This window comes from Mustela erminea, chromosome 10 (assembly GCF_009829155.1).
Source record: "Mustela erminea isolate mMusErm1 chromosome 10, mMusErm1.Pri, whole genome shotgun sequence".
Classification (NCBI taxonomy): Eukaryota; Metazoa; Chordata; class Mammalia; order Carnivora; family Mustelidae; genus Mustela; species Mustela erminea.
This window is the reverse complement of record NC_045623.1, coordinates 5,065,194-5,083,374: the sequence shown is the minus strand read 5'-3', so window position 1 is coordinate 5,083,374 and position 18,181 is coordinate 5,065,194. Positions and strand designations below refer to the sequence as shown.

At 50.1% G+C, this 18,181-nt stretch overlaps 1 protein-coding gene across 1 annotated transcript; it reads right to left on the bottom strand.

Annotated features, from left to right (window-relative positions):
• Positions 1–1,363: 1,363 nt before the first annotated feature.
• ITGA10 (integrin subunit alpha 10) lies at positions 1,364–17,280 on the bottom strand. The gene is given in 31 exon segments (XM_032361317.1): positions 1,364–3,060; positions 3,358–3,471; positions 3,752–3,847; positions 5,168–5,281; positions 5,435–5,515; positions 5,960–6,073; positions 6,218–6,296; positions 6,729–6,818; positions 6,924–7,000; positions 7,158–7,250; positions 7,422–7,563; positions 7,712–7,797; positions 7,997–8,110; positions 8,512–8,654; positions 8,747–8,913; positions 9,492–9,622; positions 10,088–10,291; positions 10,439–10,582; positions 10,803–10,951; positions 11,138–11,282; positions 11,522–11,595; positions 11,727–11,892; positions 12,090–12,240; positions 12,789–12,937; positions 13,114–13,241; positions 13,972–14,086; positions 14,318–14,409; positions 14,595–14,658; positions 14,661–14,704; positions 14,889–15,000; positions 17,195–17,280. Coding segments are annotated over 30 exon segments (3,420 nt in total). The 5' UTR covers positions 14,977–15,000; positions 17,195–17,280; the 3' UTR covers positions 1,364–2,994.
• Positions 17,281–18,181: the final 901 nt, after the last annotated feature.

Genomic DNA, 18,181 nt, shown 5'->3' with positions numbered 1-18,181 from the left:
AGAAAAAGTCCCATTCTGGAGCTCAAGGCTAGAGAAGAGAGGGACCTCTAGATGGGCTCTTTTAATCACATGGATAAAGAATTAGATGAACCAGTCCTCGAAGAAATCCATCTACCTTTTGGGTGCTGACTGGGGATAAAGAGGGGGGAGATCTGTCCACATTACCACATCAGAAATGTATGCTCCCCAAAGGCTGATAAGCAATAGCTTATGTGAAGTGCACCGAGGGTCACCATGGACTCCTCCTGCCACAAATAACTCACCAGCTTGCCACGAAATGGTTGTCTCTGCCTATTGGACGGACCAGCCACCATTTTTGAAGTTAAGCAACAGAGAGAGAGAGACGTGGTCTTATTTCTAAGGCTGTTGCTTACGTGCACATGTCCCTCGAAGGTACTAGAACACTGGATGTCTAAAAAAAATCAAATAGACTTGATTTCTACCACTAGAACCTTCTAATGGTCTTAGTGGGCATGAGAGCTTATGTCAAAGGGGATGAAGCATGGGATAAGATTTAGCATCAGGAAACAATAACACACAGGAGAAACAAATCTTCAGGACCTGTGTGAAGGGGAGGTGGGTCACCAGATTAGGAACATACACAGGGAAGGCTGATTATTTTATAACAAAATATTTTTATAACAACAGTTAACCTTTATTGAGTACCCAGTATATGTTCACTTTACTTGAATTATCTCATTTGGTCCTCACAACCTTAGTAAGTTTAAAGACAAGAAAGCCAAGACTTAAATAAATTAAATCCGTCCAAGGTCAAAAAGTGGTATAGCTGAGATTTAAACCCAAGTCTGTCTTCATTTTTTTAAAAAATATTTTATTTATTTATTTATTTGACAGAGAGAGATCACAAGTAGGCAGAGAGGCGGGCAGGAAGAAGGCTCCCTGCTGAACAGAGAGCCCGATGTGGGGCTCGATCCCAGGACCCTCAATCCCAAGACCCTGAGATCATGACCTGAGCTGAAGGCAAAGGCTTTAACCCACTGAGCCACCCAGGTGCTCCTCTGTCTTCATTCTTAACCACTGTACCTCTTACTGCTATGTGAGCCTCAGGGTAGTTATGACTCGCCCAATACCACACAGCTAATAAATGGCAGACCTGGGGTTTCAATCTAGGCCTGTGTGCTTACCAGACCTACACAATTTATAGTCTGTAGTCACTTAACTAGGTGAGGATTGCAGGAGGCTAGAAGACATCTCTGGGGAGAGAATCACAGAAAACATTCCGAATATCTTATAACTTTGCCTTCCAGGAACTCAACTGTATAAGGTCTCGGGCAGTCCAAGAATCTTTCTCTCACCATTCCTGAGCAGTCCATATCCTAGGGAACTCAAAAAAAGCCAGACATAATTTGACACTGAACTTTATTTGTTCTGACCATATGATACGCTGTCCACCCTGCTAGGAAACAGAGACAATGTCCTATGCAGAAGACCAGAGACGTGCCAAGATAAACATTGTGCCCAGACCACAAGAATAGCCCTGAAGAACAAGTTCTGTGACTGCTGGTCAACTGCCCGGTCAGGTCTCCTCTCCTCTCAGCACAAAACAGGTGCAGATTCTTCAAATGGCCATCAGAACCACAGCTTGGAGACCAATAACAGACTTTGGTATCCAAAGTCTTGATGACAAAGAAATATACGTTATTCAGTGGAGAATCTAATTATACGTTATTATTAATTATAGGTTATTGGTGGAGAATCTAATTCGCTCTACTACTGGTCAGGACCACCTCACCAGGTGACCCAGAGATGGAAATTGGAACTTTCCAGTAAATATCAGGAAAGGGCTGGCAAACTGGTTCCACCAGAGAAGCCCTACCAGGAATGACTTCAATGGCCCCAAAAACATTTTCCTAGGAGCTATTTGGGCCACACAACCAATGATAAGCATATAAGGGCTTGCTCCCCAGAGACCTCCTGTCACCCACTTTGGCTTCTTCATCAATGCAGACCTGACTAAGGTTTATGGAGTGTTTAGAACCCCATGGAGCTGCTGCTTCCCAAAGCCGGTGAAAGGGTTTCCCACCATCAAGAGGAAATCGTCTCCCTTCTCTCTGGTTTCTAGAAGGTGACCCTAAGAAGGGCTCGTGAGTGTGTGAGACCCGAGAGAGAAGAAAACACCCCCGAGGGTATCCAACTCTCTCCCCTGGCCATGACCAAAGCAACGAGACTCTTCTCTGCTATTCCAGCTCTAGCCACCTGGGGGCCCGTGGCTCCAGAGAATCAGGCGCCCTGCCCTGGCTTTGCTCCCAGGGAAGGCCACGAGTTGGGAAACCCGTGCCCCGAAGGCCAGGGGCAGCTCGGTTTCACAGGCACCTGAGGGCGGGCCAGGGCACCATGAAGTCTCAGGTTTCAGGGGGATGGCAGTTGCCCGTCTAAAGACTTCTCTGTTCCTTGGAATTGTACAGAATGTCTCTTGTGGCTTTTCCTCCTCCCTCCTTTTTTCCTGTTGACTCTCCCCATCCGGCTCTCTGAATCACCAGACTCCACAGGAAAGCAGCAGATGTTGACTTTACTTTTTGAAGCCAACTCAGCTCCCTTCTGTGGAGTGGGGAGCAGACAGGAAGGTGAGAGGCAGGGAATGGAGGAGGATCTGCCCTCACCCTTTCCAAATTTGAGGGAGGATTGTAGGGGGAATCTAAAAGATACCAGGGAACCTGGGCAAAAAACCTGACTCCTGGGGATAAGGAAAAAGGGGCACCCAACCAAGGCCCCAGGGTTGACTGTGGCAGTGGGATCATGAGAAGGGAAGCACAGGGGGAGAGTGTTTCTGCTTTGGGCGCCAGCCCTTGTCTTCTGAGGTAAGGCCTCATCTCTTGCCAGCAGCATCCTCATGACTCAAAAGTCAAGTCAGGCTGCAGGTCTGGGGAGACAGTCTAGAGGCTCTTCTTGTCCAGCTGAGCCCCCAAACCTCGGCTCTCACTCAAGTCTTTTGGAGAAGCTGCCAAGAGGACTTTCTAGGGCTTTATTCTACATTCATTGCTCTAACTTCTCTTCTCTTTTTTCTTCCTCGGGGATTTTCTTTCGGGCAAAGAAGCCAAGCTGTAGAGGAAGAGAGAAGAGTCATCACGCAATGCCCTGCTTGAGGACCTTGCCAAGGGCCCTCAGACATATCTGAAATCTTCACTTTTGTTCTGCTCCCAAAAATGAGATTCTAGTTTATTTTATTTGGCTTAGTTTCATTCAGCCAACATTTGTAGAGTATAGTGGAAGAGATCCGGGCAGAACACCCATAGCCTACTTAGCTGGCCAGCACAAATCCAGTTCTCCCTGCCATATTCCAGGAGCCCTCCAATCACAGGCGTCATGTCCGATACTTACCACCAAAGCTGTGCTTACCTTCCAAAGACAGAAGACAAGGAGAGCAAGCAGGAACAGCCCTCCCAGGACACTGCCAATGAGGATCCACAGGGAGATGAGGACAGGGCGCATCTGAATCACCTCCAGTAGGCTCTGTATAGGGAGGAGAGCTGTTTGGTACTGGTATCCTTTCTCCCAGCCAGCCTCACCTCACATACGAGGGTGAAATAGAAGCCTCGAAATAGAAGAATAAAAAGAAAGCAACTGAGGCAGAAATAAAGGGAGTGGGACCCCAGTGTCCTGATTTATCCCTTCTGACTCCCCAGCTGCTGCCTTATGAGGATATCTCTGTTCTAAAAAAGCCCCCAGGTGCCCTTGCCGCATTCCCACCCTCACTCTTTCTGTGGCTCTCAAACTCAGGATTCTGTCCCACCTCACTCCAACGAGAGGCTTCAGTCAGCTGTAGGACACTGCCCTCCTTAGCTCCCAGCTCAAAGGTGCTGACCACTGTCAGAGACTTGAATTTGGCCTGTGGAAGACAATGAAAATGAGCCATCATAGGTGGTATGGTCTTAGAACCCCAATAGCAAAGATGAGGCTGGTAGGCATCACTTCCAGCATCTTTTAGACGAGAAGAAAAGGCTGGAGATCAATGGAGAAAGAGAGGAAAGGTAATAGAGGGATGAGCCCCTGGCCCTTCATATATGTGTTTGCCCTACCCAGTATTATTTAGCTCCCCTTTCTTTGGCTAACACCTTCCCTTTCTTCAGGTTGAAGTTTAGAGGTCATCCCCTCTGGGAATTAGGAAGTGTTTCCTTCTAACCTCCATCACCCTGGATTAGGTCATAATATTCTGTTTACATCTCTGTCATTCACCACCAGATTAGAAGATCCTTGAGGTCAAGAGCTCTGTCTCATAAACATCTGTGTCTCTAGTGCCTAGTGCCTAACACACTCTCAAGTACACACTGGTTTCTCAGTAAAGCTTTATTGAAAAAATAAATGAATGAATGAAAAAAGGATACCAAAGAGTGATAGAGAACCAGACTTGGAGAAGGATGGTGTCTCAGACTTAACTTTCCCATAAAATATGCCTACATCCCAGGGATCTTGTGCTATTCACAGTAAATCACCCCTCATAGCTGTTATAGCTGTTATAATTAATAGCTGTTATAATTAAGATGTCATTTCCCTACTCAGAAACTCACACTGACTCCTGACTGCCTATCACATTGAGTTGAATTTCATCTCCCTAGCTTTGGAGAACTTTCATAACCTAGATCCGTTTCAGCTCTACAATCTTGCTTCCCAGTACCCTCCAATACTTATCATGCACATAATATCAACTATCCGTTCATTCATTTAAGAGACATGTATTGGGCCATTATAATGAGTTAGGCATGGTGCTAAGTGTTGGGGATATTCTCCTCAGTGTCTGCCTAATACAGGTCCTTTTACATAGTAGGCTAGATTACTAATAACAAAATATTTTTTATTTTAAAAATTTATAAACAAAAAAATAATTAATTCATTGGCTAAATTTTGGTATCCTATAAATGTTGGTTATTGATATAACACCAAGGGATGATAAACAGAGGAAAATATAGGGACAAAAACTAGTTTTAATGAATCCATCTCATTATTCATTTATTCTTTACAACCCCATGAAGTAGGTATTATCTTCCCCACTCTAGAGATGGAGAGAAAGAATCAGAGAGAGATTAAATAACTTGCTCAAGGTCCAACAGCTCATGAGAGATAAAGGTGGAACTTGAACATGAGTCTTTTCCAAAGACTAGGCTGAAGTTCCAGGTAGGAGCGGAAGAGAAGTATGGAAGAAAAGATTTACCCTCCGGAAAAATTCATTGTGAACCAGCCTCAGTAGTCCAACAGAGACCTCAGTCCCCTTTGCCAGTCGCCCAAGATGGCACCTCACGACTTGACAGTGAGTGTTCGTCCCATTCTGCCGGAAGAGAGAGCCAGATAAAGATCTTGGAGTTGAAAAATCACCTACTCCCCACTCCGAGTTCTATCCCCTGTCTCAAGTCTCTGAAGTCTACCACTCCCCGCTGCATTCCCACTCTGGACATCTTCTTCACCTTCTTGTGACTCATACCAGTCTGCTTGTGTGCTGAAACTCCTCTGGGTGCACAGGGGGCCTTGGGGGCTTGGTCAGGTTCTGTACCGTGCAGCTTGCCTACAGGGAGATGCAATTGGAATGACCCTCTTTTTTTTTTTTCTTTTTTAAAGACTTTATTTATTTATTTGACAGAGAGAGACAGCGAGAGAGGGAACACAAGCAGGGGGAGTAGGAGAGGGAGAAGCAAGTTTCCTGCTGAGCAGGGAGCTGCACATGGGGCTCGATCCCAGGATCCCGGATCATGACCCAAGCTGAAGGCAGACGCTTAATGACTGAGCCACCCAGGTGCTCCCTGAGTGACCCTCTTGATGGTGAGAGGCCAGCCACTCCGGCTGAGCAGGAGCACACTCCCCACGTATACTCCCCACCTACGCCACATGTGTTCAAGAAAGTTCTCCCAGAGTGAGGAGTCCTGAGAGCAGTGACCCAGCAGATAGAGGGGCTGGAGAAATTGACCAGATTGAGGTGGTAGGGCTCCATACACCCTTAGCCCAGACTTACATTGTTTGTGATGACTTGAGACAATGACAGGAAGTAATTGCCCCCATGGGCTACAGCTGGAAGGAGGGCTGAGATGACCAGGCCACTGACCACATAGCAGCCAAGGTTCTGAACCTATGAGGAGGGTTGGAAATGGGAAGAAGCGGGAGACAGAAGCTCCTTCTGCATCTGTTCCCCTTTCCCCTAGGTGCCACTGGAAAATGAAAAGAGACTCCTCCCCCTACCCCTGCTCATGCCAAGGTCCCTCCAGCTTCTCACCCTAAGAGTAGTTTTGAATTCGGGACCCACCGGGAGGGTCCCGTATGGGTGAACCTCATAGCGGTGCAGAGTGGACTCACTGCGTGGACACCAAGTCAGAAGAACACGGTCACAGCCATGACACAGACACAGGGGCACATGATCAGCCCACAGACAGGGATTCAGGGAAGGCAGAGCCAGCACATGGATAAAGAGATGGTGGTACATAAAGAAGATAGAAATGGGACATGACATGGACTTGGCACAAACTTGATGGCCACATCCCATATCCCTCACCCCACCTGCAATCCCCAGGGCCTAGAGCAAAGCCCTAAACCTAGGATGTATAGGTATAACTATACCTAGGAAAGTAAGTTGCTTAAAAGTTTCAACTGGAGTGGGATTGAGGGCAAAAAGATGGAGCAGCCCCAAGGGTTTGGGGGAAACACCAAAACACATGGAAGGAAAGGAAGGAAACTTAGAGTATGAGTCTGGGGTCAGAATGGAGTGCTAGCAGGGAGATGAGCCATACCTGGAGAATAGAAGGTGGGGTTCATATTGAACGTGGGCTGAGGTCCGGGCTGTGTTATCTTGAAGGGTCCCATTTCTCTCCAGGCTGTTGCTGTAGGGTTAGAGGGAGAGGCTCACGTCCTAGCCCCCTCATATACCCTTTCCCCCCACAAGCCCCAACAGGAGAGGCCTGGGAGGAAGTTCCCTTTGTTCTCACCTGGTGGCAGTCAGCCTCACAAGCACCTGGCTCAGGAGGGTAGAGCAGCTAAACTCAAACTCCAGCAGGAAGGTCACCTGGGGTCATATGGGGTCATGGTCTCTTCCTCTTCATGAGGCCAGCAGGGCACCAGCAGCTCTTGTGTAGCCCTTCCCTAAATTCCCAGGCCCTGCAGATTCCAGCCCCTGCTGTCTCAGAGCTGCTCTCTCTTTCAGGTTCTGGGTCCCCACTCACCTTGGCTCCAGTCCGAAAGACAGGGTGCCCCACACTGCAGAGCCGGATATGGGGAGAAGGGGTGGTGCATTCCACCTTCACTGGGCTGTCCCTCTGAGAGCAGAGGAGAGGGGGTGGGGCCAGAGCTGAGGCTGCAGGGGCTCTCCTGCTGGCAGCCTTCAAACACTGAGCCTTTCTCTGGAGCCCTTCACAGCCCAGTTCAATACCCCAATCTCCTTTCTCCTCCCGCCCTGACTCCTCCCAAACCTCCTCTGCCCCAGGCACCTGAGGCATGAAACTGGCCAGGTGGAGGTTTCTAGAGAAGCTGAGACTCAGGCTAGTGTTGTAGGCATTTTCCTTCCTGTTCTCCAGGGTTGCTGACACCAACACTTTCTGCCGACCCCCTCGAACCACGAATGGGTCCTTCCTAGGATAAGGGAGAGCCCAGGAGTTGAAAAAGCTGTGAAAAGCATCACTTCTGCTTTCCTGGGCAAGAAACAACCCTCTTGCTCCCTTCAAGTTCCTTCCGGTCTGTCTCAGGTCACCTTTGTTGGGCTAGCTCATGTCTGTCTCACCTGGAGCCTTTGATGTCCATATTAGCCCGAAGCACCAGGTCTGTGACACATTCATTGTCAGGGCCACAGTCCTTCGAGAAGGGGACCTAAAGGGGAAAGAAGGGGGTGAGGACTGATAGGAAGGCAAGGAGAAAGGAATGGAATTGGAGCAAAGTGAAAAGAGAAGAGCGGAGGCTCAGGTCAAATTTTGCCATGCTATCAGGTGTCCACCCTCCGTGTCTCTAGAATTCACTGAGAGGGGCAGTGTGGGGACCCAGGGGCTGGGCGGGGCTTGGCACCACTGACCAGCTTTCTTATGGAGGTGGGTGAGTCCTCATCTAGCACAGGCCCCGGCTTCGTGGTGTTGTCCAATGTAAAGGTCACAGTCAAGGCCAGTGGCCGGAGGTAATCAGAGGTATCCTGAGGAAAACCAGAGTAGAGGATCATGGGGGGCCAGGTTTAGGTGTACAGCCCTGGCCCCTGGCACAATGCGATGACTGAGCACCTTCTGTATGCTGGGTACTGTCCTAAGGTATCCATCCCATTACACCAGATTCTAACACAACTCCCTTAATGTAGTTATTATTAGTATCTCCTCCTCTGAGGCCAGGAAGCTGAGGTGTGCAGGCTGTGTGACTTGCCAGAGTTCACTCACAGGCAGTAGATGGCGGAGCTAGGCTTCAAACCCAGATCAGGCTGACCTTCCTCGCTTTCCTGCCTCGGCCTTGGCTTTTGGGCCCGTCCGGCAGGAATTCCTCCTCCAGTCAGCCTTCCCCTGGCTCCCAGGCCCTGTGGCTAACAGAGCATTACCCCCTCCTCACCAGCACGTGGAAGCGCAGCTGCTCACAAGTGACATTTCCCACACTGAGCCGGAGCCGCCGCGGGGACAGCCTCTGGCCAGAGCCGTCAAACACAGCACGTGCCCCTGCCGTCCACTCATCCAGGGATGCTGTAAAGCGCAGATCTGGATGGGACAGGTAGGAGCGAGGGTAAAGAGTGGTCCCGGGACCGAGGCAGGCTGGGTTGAGAGGTGCTTAGGAAGCTCGGGTCACTCACAGAATCGGCGATCCCAGCGGCCGGGAGTGCGCGAGGTCACTTGGAAACAAAGGGCTGCAGATAGGCAGGCTGCCTCCTGGCCTCGCCGGGTGCAGTCCCTCTGAACCACACTGATGGCTGGTGGGGTCACCTCCAGGGAGGGGGCCAGGTGGACGATGGGCCGGGAGCTGGGAGCAGGGTGGGGAAGAAAGGCTAGCCAAGAGGAAAGCCCTTTGAAAAAGGCAGTGCCCAGTATTGGCCTCCCAAAGGTCAAGGATAAGAATGAGGGGCTGGATGTACACGTGTCACCCTCCCCAGAACCTTCGGGCAGAAAGAGAATAGCTGACATTGAAGAAATGCTTGCATGCTTAGCTGTATGCTAAGCATCGCGTCAAGATCTTTACCCCACTGGGGCACTGAGTCCTCAGAACAAGCCTATGAGGTAGGCACTGTGATTGTTCCCATTTTCAGAACTAGGAAATGGAGGAACAGAGCAAATTGGTCAAGAAACCCAAATCTAGGGTGCCTGGGTGGTTCTGTGGGGTGGGTTAAGTGTCTACTTTCAGATCAGGTCATCATCCCAGCAGGGAGCCTGCTCCTCCCTCTCCCTTTGCCCCTCCCCCGGCCTGTGCTCTCCCTTGCTCACTCTCTCTGGCAAATAAAGGAAATCTTAAAAAAAAAAAAAAGGAAAGAAATCCAAATCTCAGTCTGTGACTCCCAAGCCCTTGCTTTTCACAGCTTATAGTCCTGAGCTGGGACGGCTCACCTGAGCAGGACAGCTGCCCCCTGCGCCCCCACAGCCACATCTACCAGGTCATCTCCATCCAGATCCAGCCGGCCGTCCACACTCCGGCCAAAGTAGCTGAGGGCCTGTGGCATGGAGATGGCAGCAATCCTCTGAGAGGAAGAAAGGAGAAACTGAGCAGGGACACTCACGCCTGGGGACCCAGGCCACACACCTGGCACACAATAAGGAATAAGAAAATAAGAAGTGGGGGATGCCTGGGTGGCTCAGTTGTTTAAGCATCTAGCGTTGGCTCCAGTCATGGCCCCAAAGTCCTGGCATAGAGCCCTGCATCGGGCTCCCTTCTTAGTGGAGAGTCTGCTTCTTCCTCTGCCTCTCCCCCTCAAATAAATAAAATCTTAAAAGGAGAGTAAGAGAGAATAAGAAGGAATAAGAGAAACTAGCCTGTGTCCAGAACTCCCTAGTACAGCAAACTGTATCCTACCCAACTACTGATAAAAAAAAAAAAATACTTGTCCATTTTGGGTTGCAAGGTCAGGGAAACCTCAATGAACGAGGAGCACACCCCCTACTCCTTCCTTCCACCCACTTCCCTGCTTTATCCAGACACTCCTGACCTGGGCGGGCCGGGGCCTAAGCCCACTCTGGGTGCCATGATACAGGTACAGTGCTCCACGATGCCCATCCTCCAGGGGCGCCCCCACAGCCACATCAGCAAAACCATCTTGGTTCAGATCAGGAAGGGCACCCATGGCAAAGCCAAACCGAGCATCCTGGGGGGGTTCTGGCTGAAGCATCCCCTGGAGTGTCAGCAAGGACTGCTGCTGGAGGGAGAAGACAGAAGATGCTGACCGGGCCTGGTAGTCCCAGCCTCTCAGCCAGCCTGTGAATGGAAGAAACTTCCCTCCCTTCTCCCCTTCACGCCCCCCTCTGCAGACAAGTTCAAGGGTGGACCCAGCAAGTCTCACCTGACCCACCAGATACACATAAACACGTCCTGTTTCCTTGTTCTGGGGTCCCAGGAACATGGGGGCACCCACAAGTAAGACATCGGTTGTTCCATCCCCATCCATATCCAATGGGCAGAGCTCACTGCCAAAGTAGGAGCCAATCTGGGGAGCGGTGGGGAGTGGTGACCCCAGAGAAAAGACAAGGTGATTGTGGACAATTGAGAGGTATCTGCCAACCTGCCCTTCTCATCCTCACACCCCTGACAGCCTCTGCCAACCAGAATTCAACAGACTTTTCAGGCTCTTAGCCCTTCCCTTTCCTCCCCCACAGCCTGAAGGTCCCTCAGGATCCAAGGGTCCCACCCTCCCTTGGATGCCCTACCTGCTCCCCCTGGAGGCTCTGGGCAACCCTCACAGCCCCATCTTTCTTAAGCTGGAAGGCGATGACCTTTCCTCTATGTCTAAACCGAGGAGCCCCTGAGAGAAAGAGGCGGCGTCCACCCCGCAAAAGCATGGAGGAAACAGAGTAACCTAGAAGTGGGCAGGGAATCAGGGGTGAAAGAGTAAAAAGATGGGGTCAGAGTAGGAGGGTTCCCTAAAGGCACAGGAGGAGGTCCCAAGGAAATTAGCAGATCAGTGAGACACTGCTCTCATACCCCCCACTGGTGAAACATTTCCTCCTCACCCCCTCATCACCTGCAACCCTCCGCTACTCACCCAAGTAGGCTGCGTGGTTTTGCAAAGCAGGAGGGAACTCATCTTCCAGGGCTGTCCGTGGGGGGAAAAGGCGGTGACCATCTTCAAGCCATAACACAGAGCCCCCCCAGTCATAGGCCCCCACCATTCCAAAGAGAATCCCATCCTGTTGGGCAGAAACAGATGGGGACATTTGAAAAGACAATAGGAAATGAGGAGTAAAAACCCCAGGAGTGAGAAGTCACTAAGAGTATGCTGGGATCTGTTGGAAAGGCACAGAAGGGTCAGCATGGACACTGGTTAAAGGAGAAATCTAGAAGAGCTTTGGGGTGAAGTTGCCTGAGTCTCAGGTTGGGAGGAGTCAGATGTTGAGAGGTGCCACAGCAGGGTTAGAGTCTGTCCAACCTTCAGCCGATGAGTAGAGAAACCAATCTGAGACATTTCCAGGCCAAAAGAGCTTTCATTTTCTCCACGGGACCCTTGAGCATGAGAAAACATCAAGGCAGTATCAAGGAAGACATCTCCTCTGACTTACTGAACTCACCACAGAACCCCACCTACACCCAGCCTGCCCCCTCCCTGTCCCTCATTTCTCCAGGGTAGTCATTACCCTCAAGGCCAAAAATCCGGTCTCCCAGTGCATCTACAATGTCAGTCAGTGCAGCTTCATCGGTGACATTGAAGAAGAATCTCTCATCTGGGTCACTGGCGATCGTCCTGATTTCCCGCAGGAAAGAGGTGGGGTCTCGCTGCCTCCGGAGGTAGTGGCCAAGGACCTGGGGACAGGAGATCCAGGTGGGGTTAGTTAGCTATGCGGAGGGAGATGTCAGAGCTGGCCCCAGAACGCAGTCAAAGTGAAGGAAGGAAAAGATGGCTGATCTTTGGGAAGGGCTTACTGCCCATCTTCTTCAAGTTCCCAGTCCTCAGTGTCACCACACCCCTCCATCCCACCAGGTCCAGAGGACATTCTCACCGCGATCCCATAGCGGGTCACTCTTCTAGCCTCACAGGCCTTCAGTGCTGTAGGAAGCTCCTCCCCATCATGCGATTCTCCATCGGTGACAACCACCAGCAGCCGGGCAGCCTCTGGTCGGCCCCCACGGGATGGACTGAATCCTTCTGTGCTGAGAAGAGAGAGAAAGTAGTGAGGTGTGATCACGTGTATGCAAACACACACACACACACACACACACACACACACACACACACACACACTGTCAGCAGTTCACTGAAGTCCGGCATCTTGCCTTTTAGTCCAGCTCCCTGACAGTGTCTGGCACGGGGACTGGCATACAGTAAAAACTAAAACGTTTGAATGACATAGAACATATAGAGCGGCATATCCTCCACGCAAATAAGTACAAAATCCATTTACTCGAAGGTTCATTCAGCAACAATTCCACTGGAGAGAGGACACACTCAGAGAGTATGAATCATGTTTGGCAAGCGGGCTAGGACATGAGTGGTGGAGAACCCAAAGGCCAAGGCCAAAGTGAGAGTGCAGGGATAGGGAGAGTTCCGGCTACAGTGATAAATAAATGAGAAACATGGAAAGACACAAACATAGACACTTTGAAGAATGTGATGAGATGTGCTGTACTCCAGACCCTCCCCTAACCCTTCCAGGCCCTCCTCACTCTGGCCTCCCAGGCTCCCCTTCCCAGTGCCTCACCAGGCCACCAGGATTGCTTGGGCAGTCTTTGTTTCTCGTCCCTCTCGTCGACTCAGGTTCCTCGCTGCCCTCACCACTTCTTCCTTGGTTCGGAAATCTCCCAGGGACCACTCATGCACAGGGCTCTCCCCATACTGTACAAGTCCCACCTGAAAACAATGTGTGCCCTCACATAGAATGCATATGCTGAGGGAGAAGACAGTATGTGAGGGCAGGGAGAGGGGCGTTTGGATACTCCCAAAGACACTGCCTACATTCACCTCCACTCCTCCCCCATCCCTGCCATCTCTCCCCCTACAAGGCCATCCATATTGCTGTCTCTTACCTGTATCTGCTCTGGGTCAATAAACAGTCTCCCTACCAGTCTTCGCAGGAAAGTCTGAACTTCAGACCAGGGGTAGATGCTGTTGGAGCCATCTAAGACGATGACAACATCCATGTAGGTGGGACAGCCTAGGAGGAGGAGGTTGCTGATGAGGACCAGAGTAGAAGGATATTGGGCATGGGGACAACAAGGGAAGAGGTCACAGGAGTGTACATTCCATTCAAACACGTTTTAGGCACTTCTGAACATGCAAGGAAGGTAGTGTGCTAGGCCCTGGGTCAATGTAGAAATGAGTAAAAGAGGAGACAGGCATGCATACAATTTACAAGAAGAAGAAAGAGAAGAAGAAGTAGAAGAGGGAGAAGAAGAGGAAGAAGAAGGAGAAAAAAGGAGGAGTAGGAGGAATTAAGGGCTAGGTAAAAACAGGGCACCACCAATGCTGTAGGACAACAGAGAGTCAGTTCTGATGGTAGGGAGTCAAAGGAGGTGGCAACAGAAGACGTTGGAGGAGAAGAGAATATAAGAAAAGGCATTTGCATGGAGAACACTTTAAACAAAAGGACGGGAGGTATAAAATAGATAACAAGGGGAGAATGGGGAGGGAAATGTCATGGCCAAGGCACAGTGCATGCAAGGATATGGTGAGAGTTGAGTTTTTGAAGTTGGTTAGATCTGTTCATGGAGTCTTGATGCCCTGGCAAAGAGTCTGAATTCTAATCTGTTAGGAAACATGGAACCTTAGGAAACAATGAGGAAAGCTACGCAGGCCCCCTGTCCAGCATCACACTCTGTTGCCCCGGCTTTTCCCACCCTGCACCCGGTTCTGCGACTGAGTCCTCAGGCCCTTCTTCTGCTTACGTTGTGCGGTGGGTGCCAGGCTTCCCTGGGGCCGGAATGAAGCATCTACACGGGCACATATCCCAGAACTGAAGACAGAGGAGCCACAAGCACGGGACCAGAGAGGGGCACAAGCCTGGGGGGTGGGGGAGAAGTATTACCCCCAGGGCTTGGGAGCACACTCTCAGCACTGCCCCTAGGAACCAGGAGGCACTGGAACTATCCCCTGGGATTCCCCTCCTTGCTTTCCAGGGTTTTAAACTTCTTGACCTTGACCCTCCACATGGATCAGATTCCCTTACCATGCTGCTCTTTTCTCTGCCAAAATCCTTCAGAGACCCCCACCACCACCCTTCCCTTAGCTCACCATGAATCCCCCATCATTGTCTGTCTCTAGTAAAGACATTCCCAGGTGCATATTCATAGCAGGATGAGATGAATTTCCCAGCGGATAGTCACCTGGTTGGATGGGGATAGAAGAGAATGAGATCATGGGTCCCCTATGAGGTTCTTGATTTGGAAAGAGGATGAGATCAGGATCAAGTCAAAGACAAGGGAGTGTGTAGGATAAGGGGGTGAACATGAGGTGGCTACTAGCCTATCAGGTTAGGGGTTAGGAGGGGAAGAGTGAGGCATCTTCTCACCCAAGTGGCCTTTGGCACATGGAGCACTGTGGGAACCTCCTACAGGGCAGCGATAAACATCACCCCTTCTGTCACCTGAAGGCCCATCCCAGGGGGCACCCACCAGCATCCTGGAGGAGGACATGAGTATAAGCATTTTGTGAACATGACCTTTGAGACAGGCCAAAGGGAAAACGCATAAGGGTAGCAAGCCAATTCCAAAAGACCAGAGTCATTTAGATTCCCATCTGCCTTGCCTTCCCTTTAAGAGCTCTACCACAGTCCAATCCCACGGCCCTCTGGTTTCCTCCTCACCATCGACGTCCACCCCCGACATGTTGTAAGACGCTATATCCGAATTCAGCCTCAGGTGGCCCTGGGAATAGGCGTGGGCGATGCACATCCAGATTAAAGGGGGAGCACAGACCTGGGGCACAGGGTCATAAGGATAAGAGGATGTGGTCAGAGAGGCTAATAAATACTGGGAGAGGTACAACCAGAGGAAGCACAGAGGGAACATTTTGATCTAGTCTATCTCCCCATTTCTTACTCAGATACTCAGAGCTCCAAGCAAGGATGATCCCCTTCCTGTGTTTGGGTCCAGATGTCTAACCTGTGGCCCTCTGCCATGCTGGTGCACAGCTGTATTTCCATTCCCATCCCTGAAATCTCATTCACAGACATGTCTGGAAGGGTCAGGTTCCTCTTATCCACATCATTCCTCCTACACATCCTCCCCCAGAAGCTGTAAGAGTCAAAGAAGGAGAGGGCCTTTCTGCAGCCCAGAACTACTGTTCCTTCCAGATTCTCCCCAAACTTGGGAACTCAGGGAGGACAAGAGGAGGCTAGTGAGTACTGCTGGTCTCTCCTCTTTCTGTCTCTTCAGGACTCCCAGTGTCATTTTCACACTCTTGATCTCTTTCTCCATTGTCTAGTTCCTTGCATGATTCCAGCCCTGAAAACCTGACTGGTCATTAACTGGGTGGGGCCACTCTCCTGCCCACACACATGGTTTGCCAACCATCCTTACCAAGGGTCCCATCACCCCGACGTTTCCCACAGCCCGCTTCTTTTTGAGCTCATCCACCCTCCCAACTGCCCCCTGCTTACCTGCCTTTCTTCCTTAACTTTTAGCCCACCCTAAAGACATCCTGTACTCTTGTCCTGGCTGATTCTCTCCCCATCCCCACTCCCGCCAATCCCTTTAAAATCAGAGCTGGGGGACGCCTGGGTGACTCAGTGGGTTAAGCTGCTGCCTTCAGCTCAGGTCATGATCTCAAGGTCCTGGGATCGAGTCCCGCATCGGGCTCTCTGCTTGGCGGGGAGCCTGCTTCCCCCCCTCTCTCTGTCTGCCTCTCTGCCTGCTTGTGATCTCTCTGTCAAATAAATAAAATCTTAAAATAAAATAAAATCAGAGCTGGTATGGGGTACCTGGCTGGCTCAGTCAGTACAGCATGCTATCCTTGACCTCAGGGTTATGAATTCAAGCCCCATGTTGGGCACAGAATTTACTTAAAAATAAAATTTAAAAAAAATTTTTTAAAGATTTTATTTATTTGACAGAGAGAGAGATCACAAATAGGCAGAGAGGCAGGCAGAGAGAGAGAGGGGAGGAAGCAGGCTCCCTGCGAAGCAGAGAGCCCGATGCAGGGCTCCATCCCAGGACCCTGAGATCATGACCTGAGACAAAGGCAGAGGCTTTAACCCACTGAGCCACCCAGGCGTCCCAAAAATAAAATAAAAATTTAAAAAATGTAAAGAAGGTTGCCTGGCTGGCTCAGTGGGTTAAGCGTCTGCCTCTGGTTCAGGTCATGATCTTGGGGTCCTGGGATCGAGCCCTGCACCGGGCTCTCTGCTCAGCGAGGAGTCTGCTTCTCCCCCTGTCTCTGCCTGCCTCTCTGCCTGCTTGTGATCTCTCTCTCTGTTTCAAATAAATAAATAAAATATTTTTTAAAAAAATGTAAAGAAATCAAAGCTGGTATTTTAGGAAACAAAGATTATAGGGCACTGGTGAGGAAAAATTCCAAGCCTCTGGTCCCTCCCATGGTTCTTCCCTGCCCTGCTCTCTCCTTTCAAGCAACTAGCTCTCAGGCCACCCCCACCACCCATGGCTATAAGCTCTGTCTCAAACCACATTCCTCTTTAGAAAGGTGTTTTCTATGTGAGTCTTTTTGCATCCAGGAAACTGGCAGGGCTGTATGACTAGCAACCGTAGCTCATTGGTTAGATAAACTGAGTTTTCACCAGAGTTAGTTATGCCTCGGGCTCCAGAGACCACCAAGGGTAGAAGGAAGTTGGGAGGAGAATAGGAATCAGACTAGCCACGTGGAAGGTCACATCATACTTCCTTTTGGTCCACTCACTCCTCCAGAGCTTAGGATAAAGATTTTAGATAATGGGACACAAATCTAACCCAAGTACCTGCCAGTCTCATTCCCGAAGCACTCATATGTGCAGGCATAAGAATGAAAACTTACACAAACACACAAACATGCACACACACACACATAATCAAGTGTTAACTTGTCACCTAACTCCAAAGATTTTAACCTTGAAGTTCCCAATGCCAAACCACCCATACATCTTCCTTCCCCACCAGGAACCAAGTTAACCTTCCTCACCTGTCAGGAACATCACTGGCAAGAGCAGGTGAGGGATGAGGGCGAGTTCCATGCCTGCCTGTTCTCTGCCCGCGTGAAGTCCTCTGTGCCTCTGTCCCTCTCCTTTTCTGTTTTCTTTACTTTCCCTCCCATCCTGCCCCCTCCCACTGGCAGCTAAAAATAAAATGGGAGGAGTGATGGTGGGAACTCCCGGGAGCCCCAGACCAAGGAAAGGACTGAGCGATCTTCCTAATTTCTCTGCTCTGATGCTGCCCCCTGGAGGCATCATCTCACTATCCAAAGAGCACAAGTCTTGACTTCGCAGTTTCTTTCTCTTCGCAGTTTCTTTCTCTTCCTTTTTTTCTATCCTTTGTTGTCTGTTGCTGGGCAGTTAATGCTTTCCTCAGGTTTGGAATAGACAGTTGGCGTGGGGGACAGAGACTTTTTACTTCTTAACCTTATTTATCTCACCCTGGGATATGGGAAATGATAGAGCTGGCGACAGTGCTATCATTTCCCCTCCCATCCAAGGGAGTCCCAACATGTGAACACAGCCAGCCCACAAACCAAACCTTGCCAGTCTCACTTCACTTAGTTCTTTCTGTGACTCAGACTCTGAGGCCTTGTGGCATTATTGCTTTTGGAGGGACTAGAAATTATGAACTGGTATGGGGTGGGGATTGTGGGACCAATATAATTACTTTAATATTAGACCCCATATTCTTTTTTTTTTCTTTATTGAACAGAGAGAGAGATCACAAGTAGGCAGAGAGGCAGGCAGAGAGAGAGGAGGAAGCAGGTTCCCCGCTGAGCAGAGAGCCCGATGTGGGACTCGATCCCAGGACCCTGAGATCATGACCTGAGCTGAAGGCAGAGGCTTAACCCAATGAGCCACCCAGGTGCCCCTAGACCCCATATTCTTAAGTAGGCTATAAACTTCTAAAGTTGGGACCATGGAGCTTCTTAGCTCTTTGTATCTCTACCTCTTCAGTATTATGCCCTGCATAG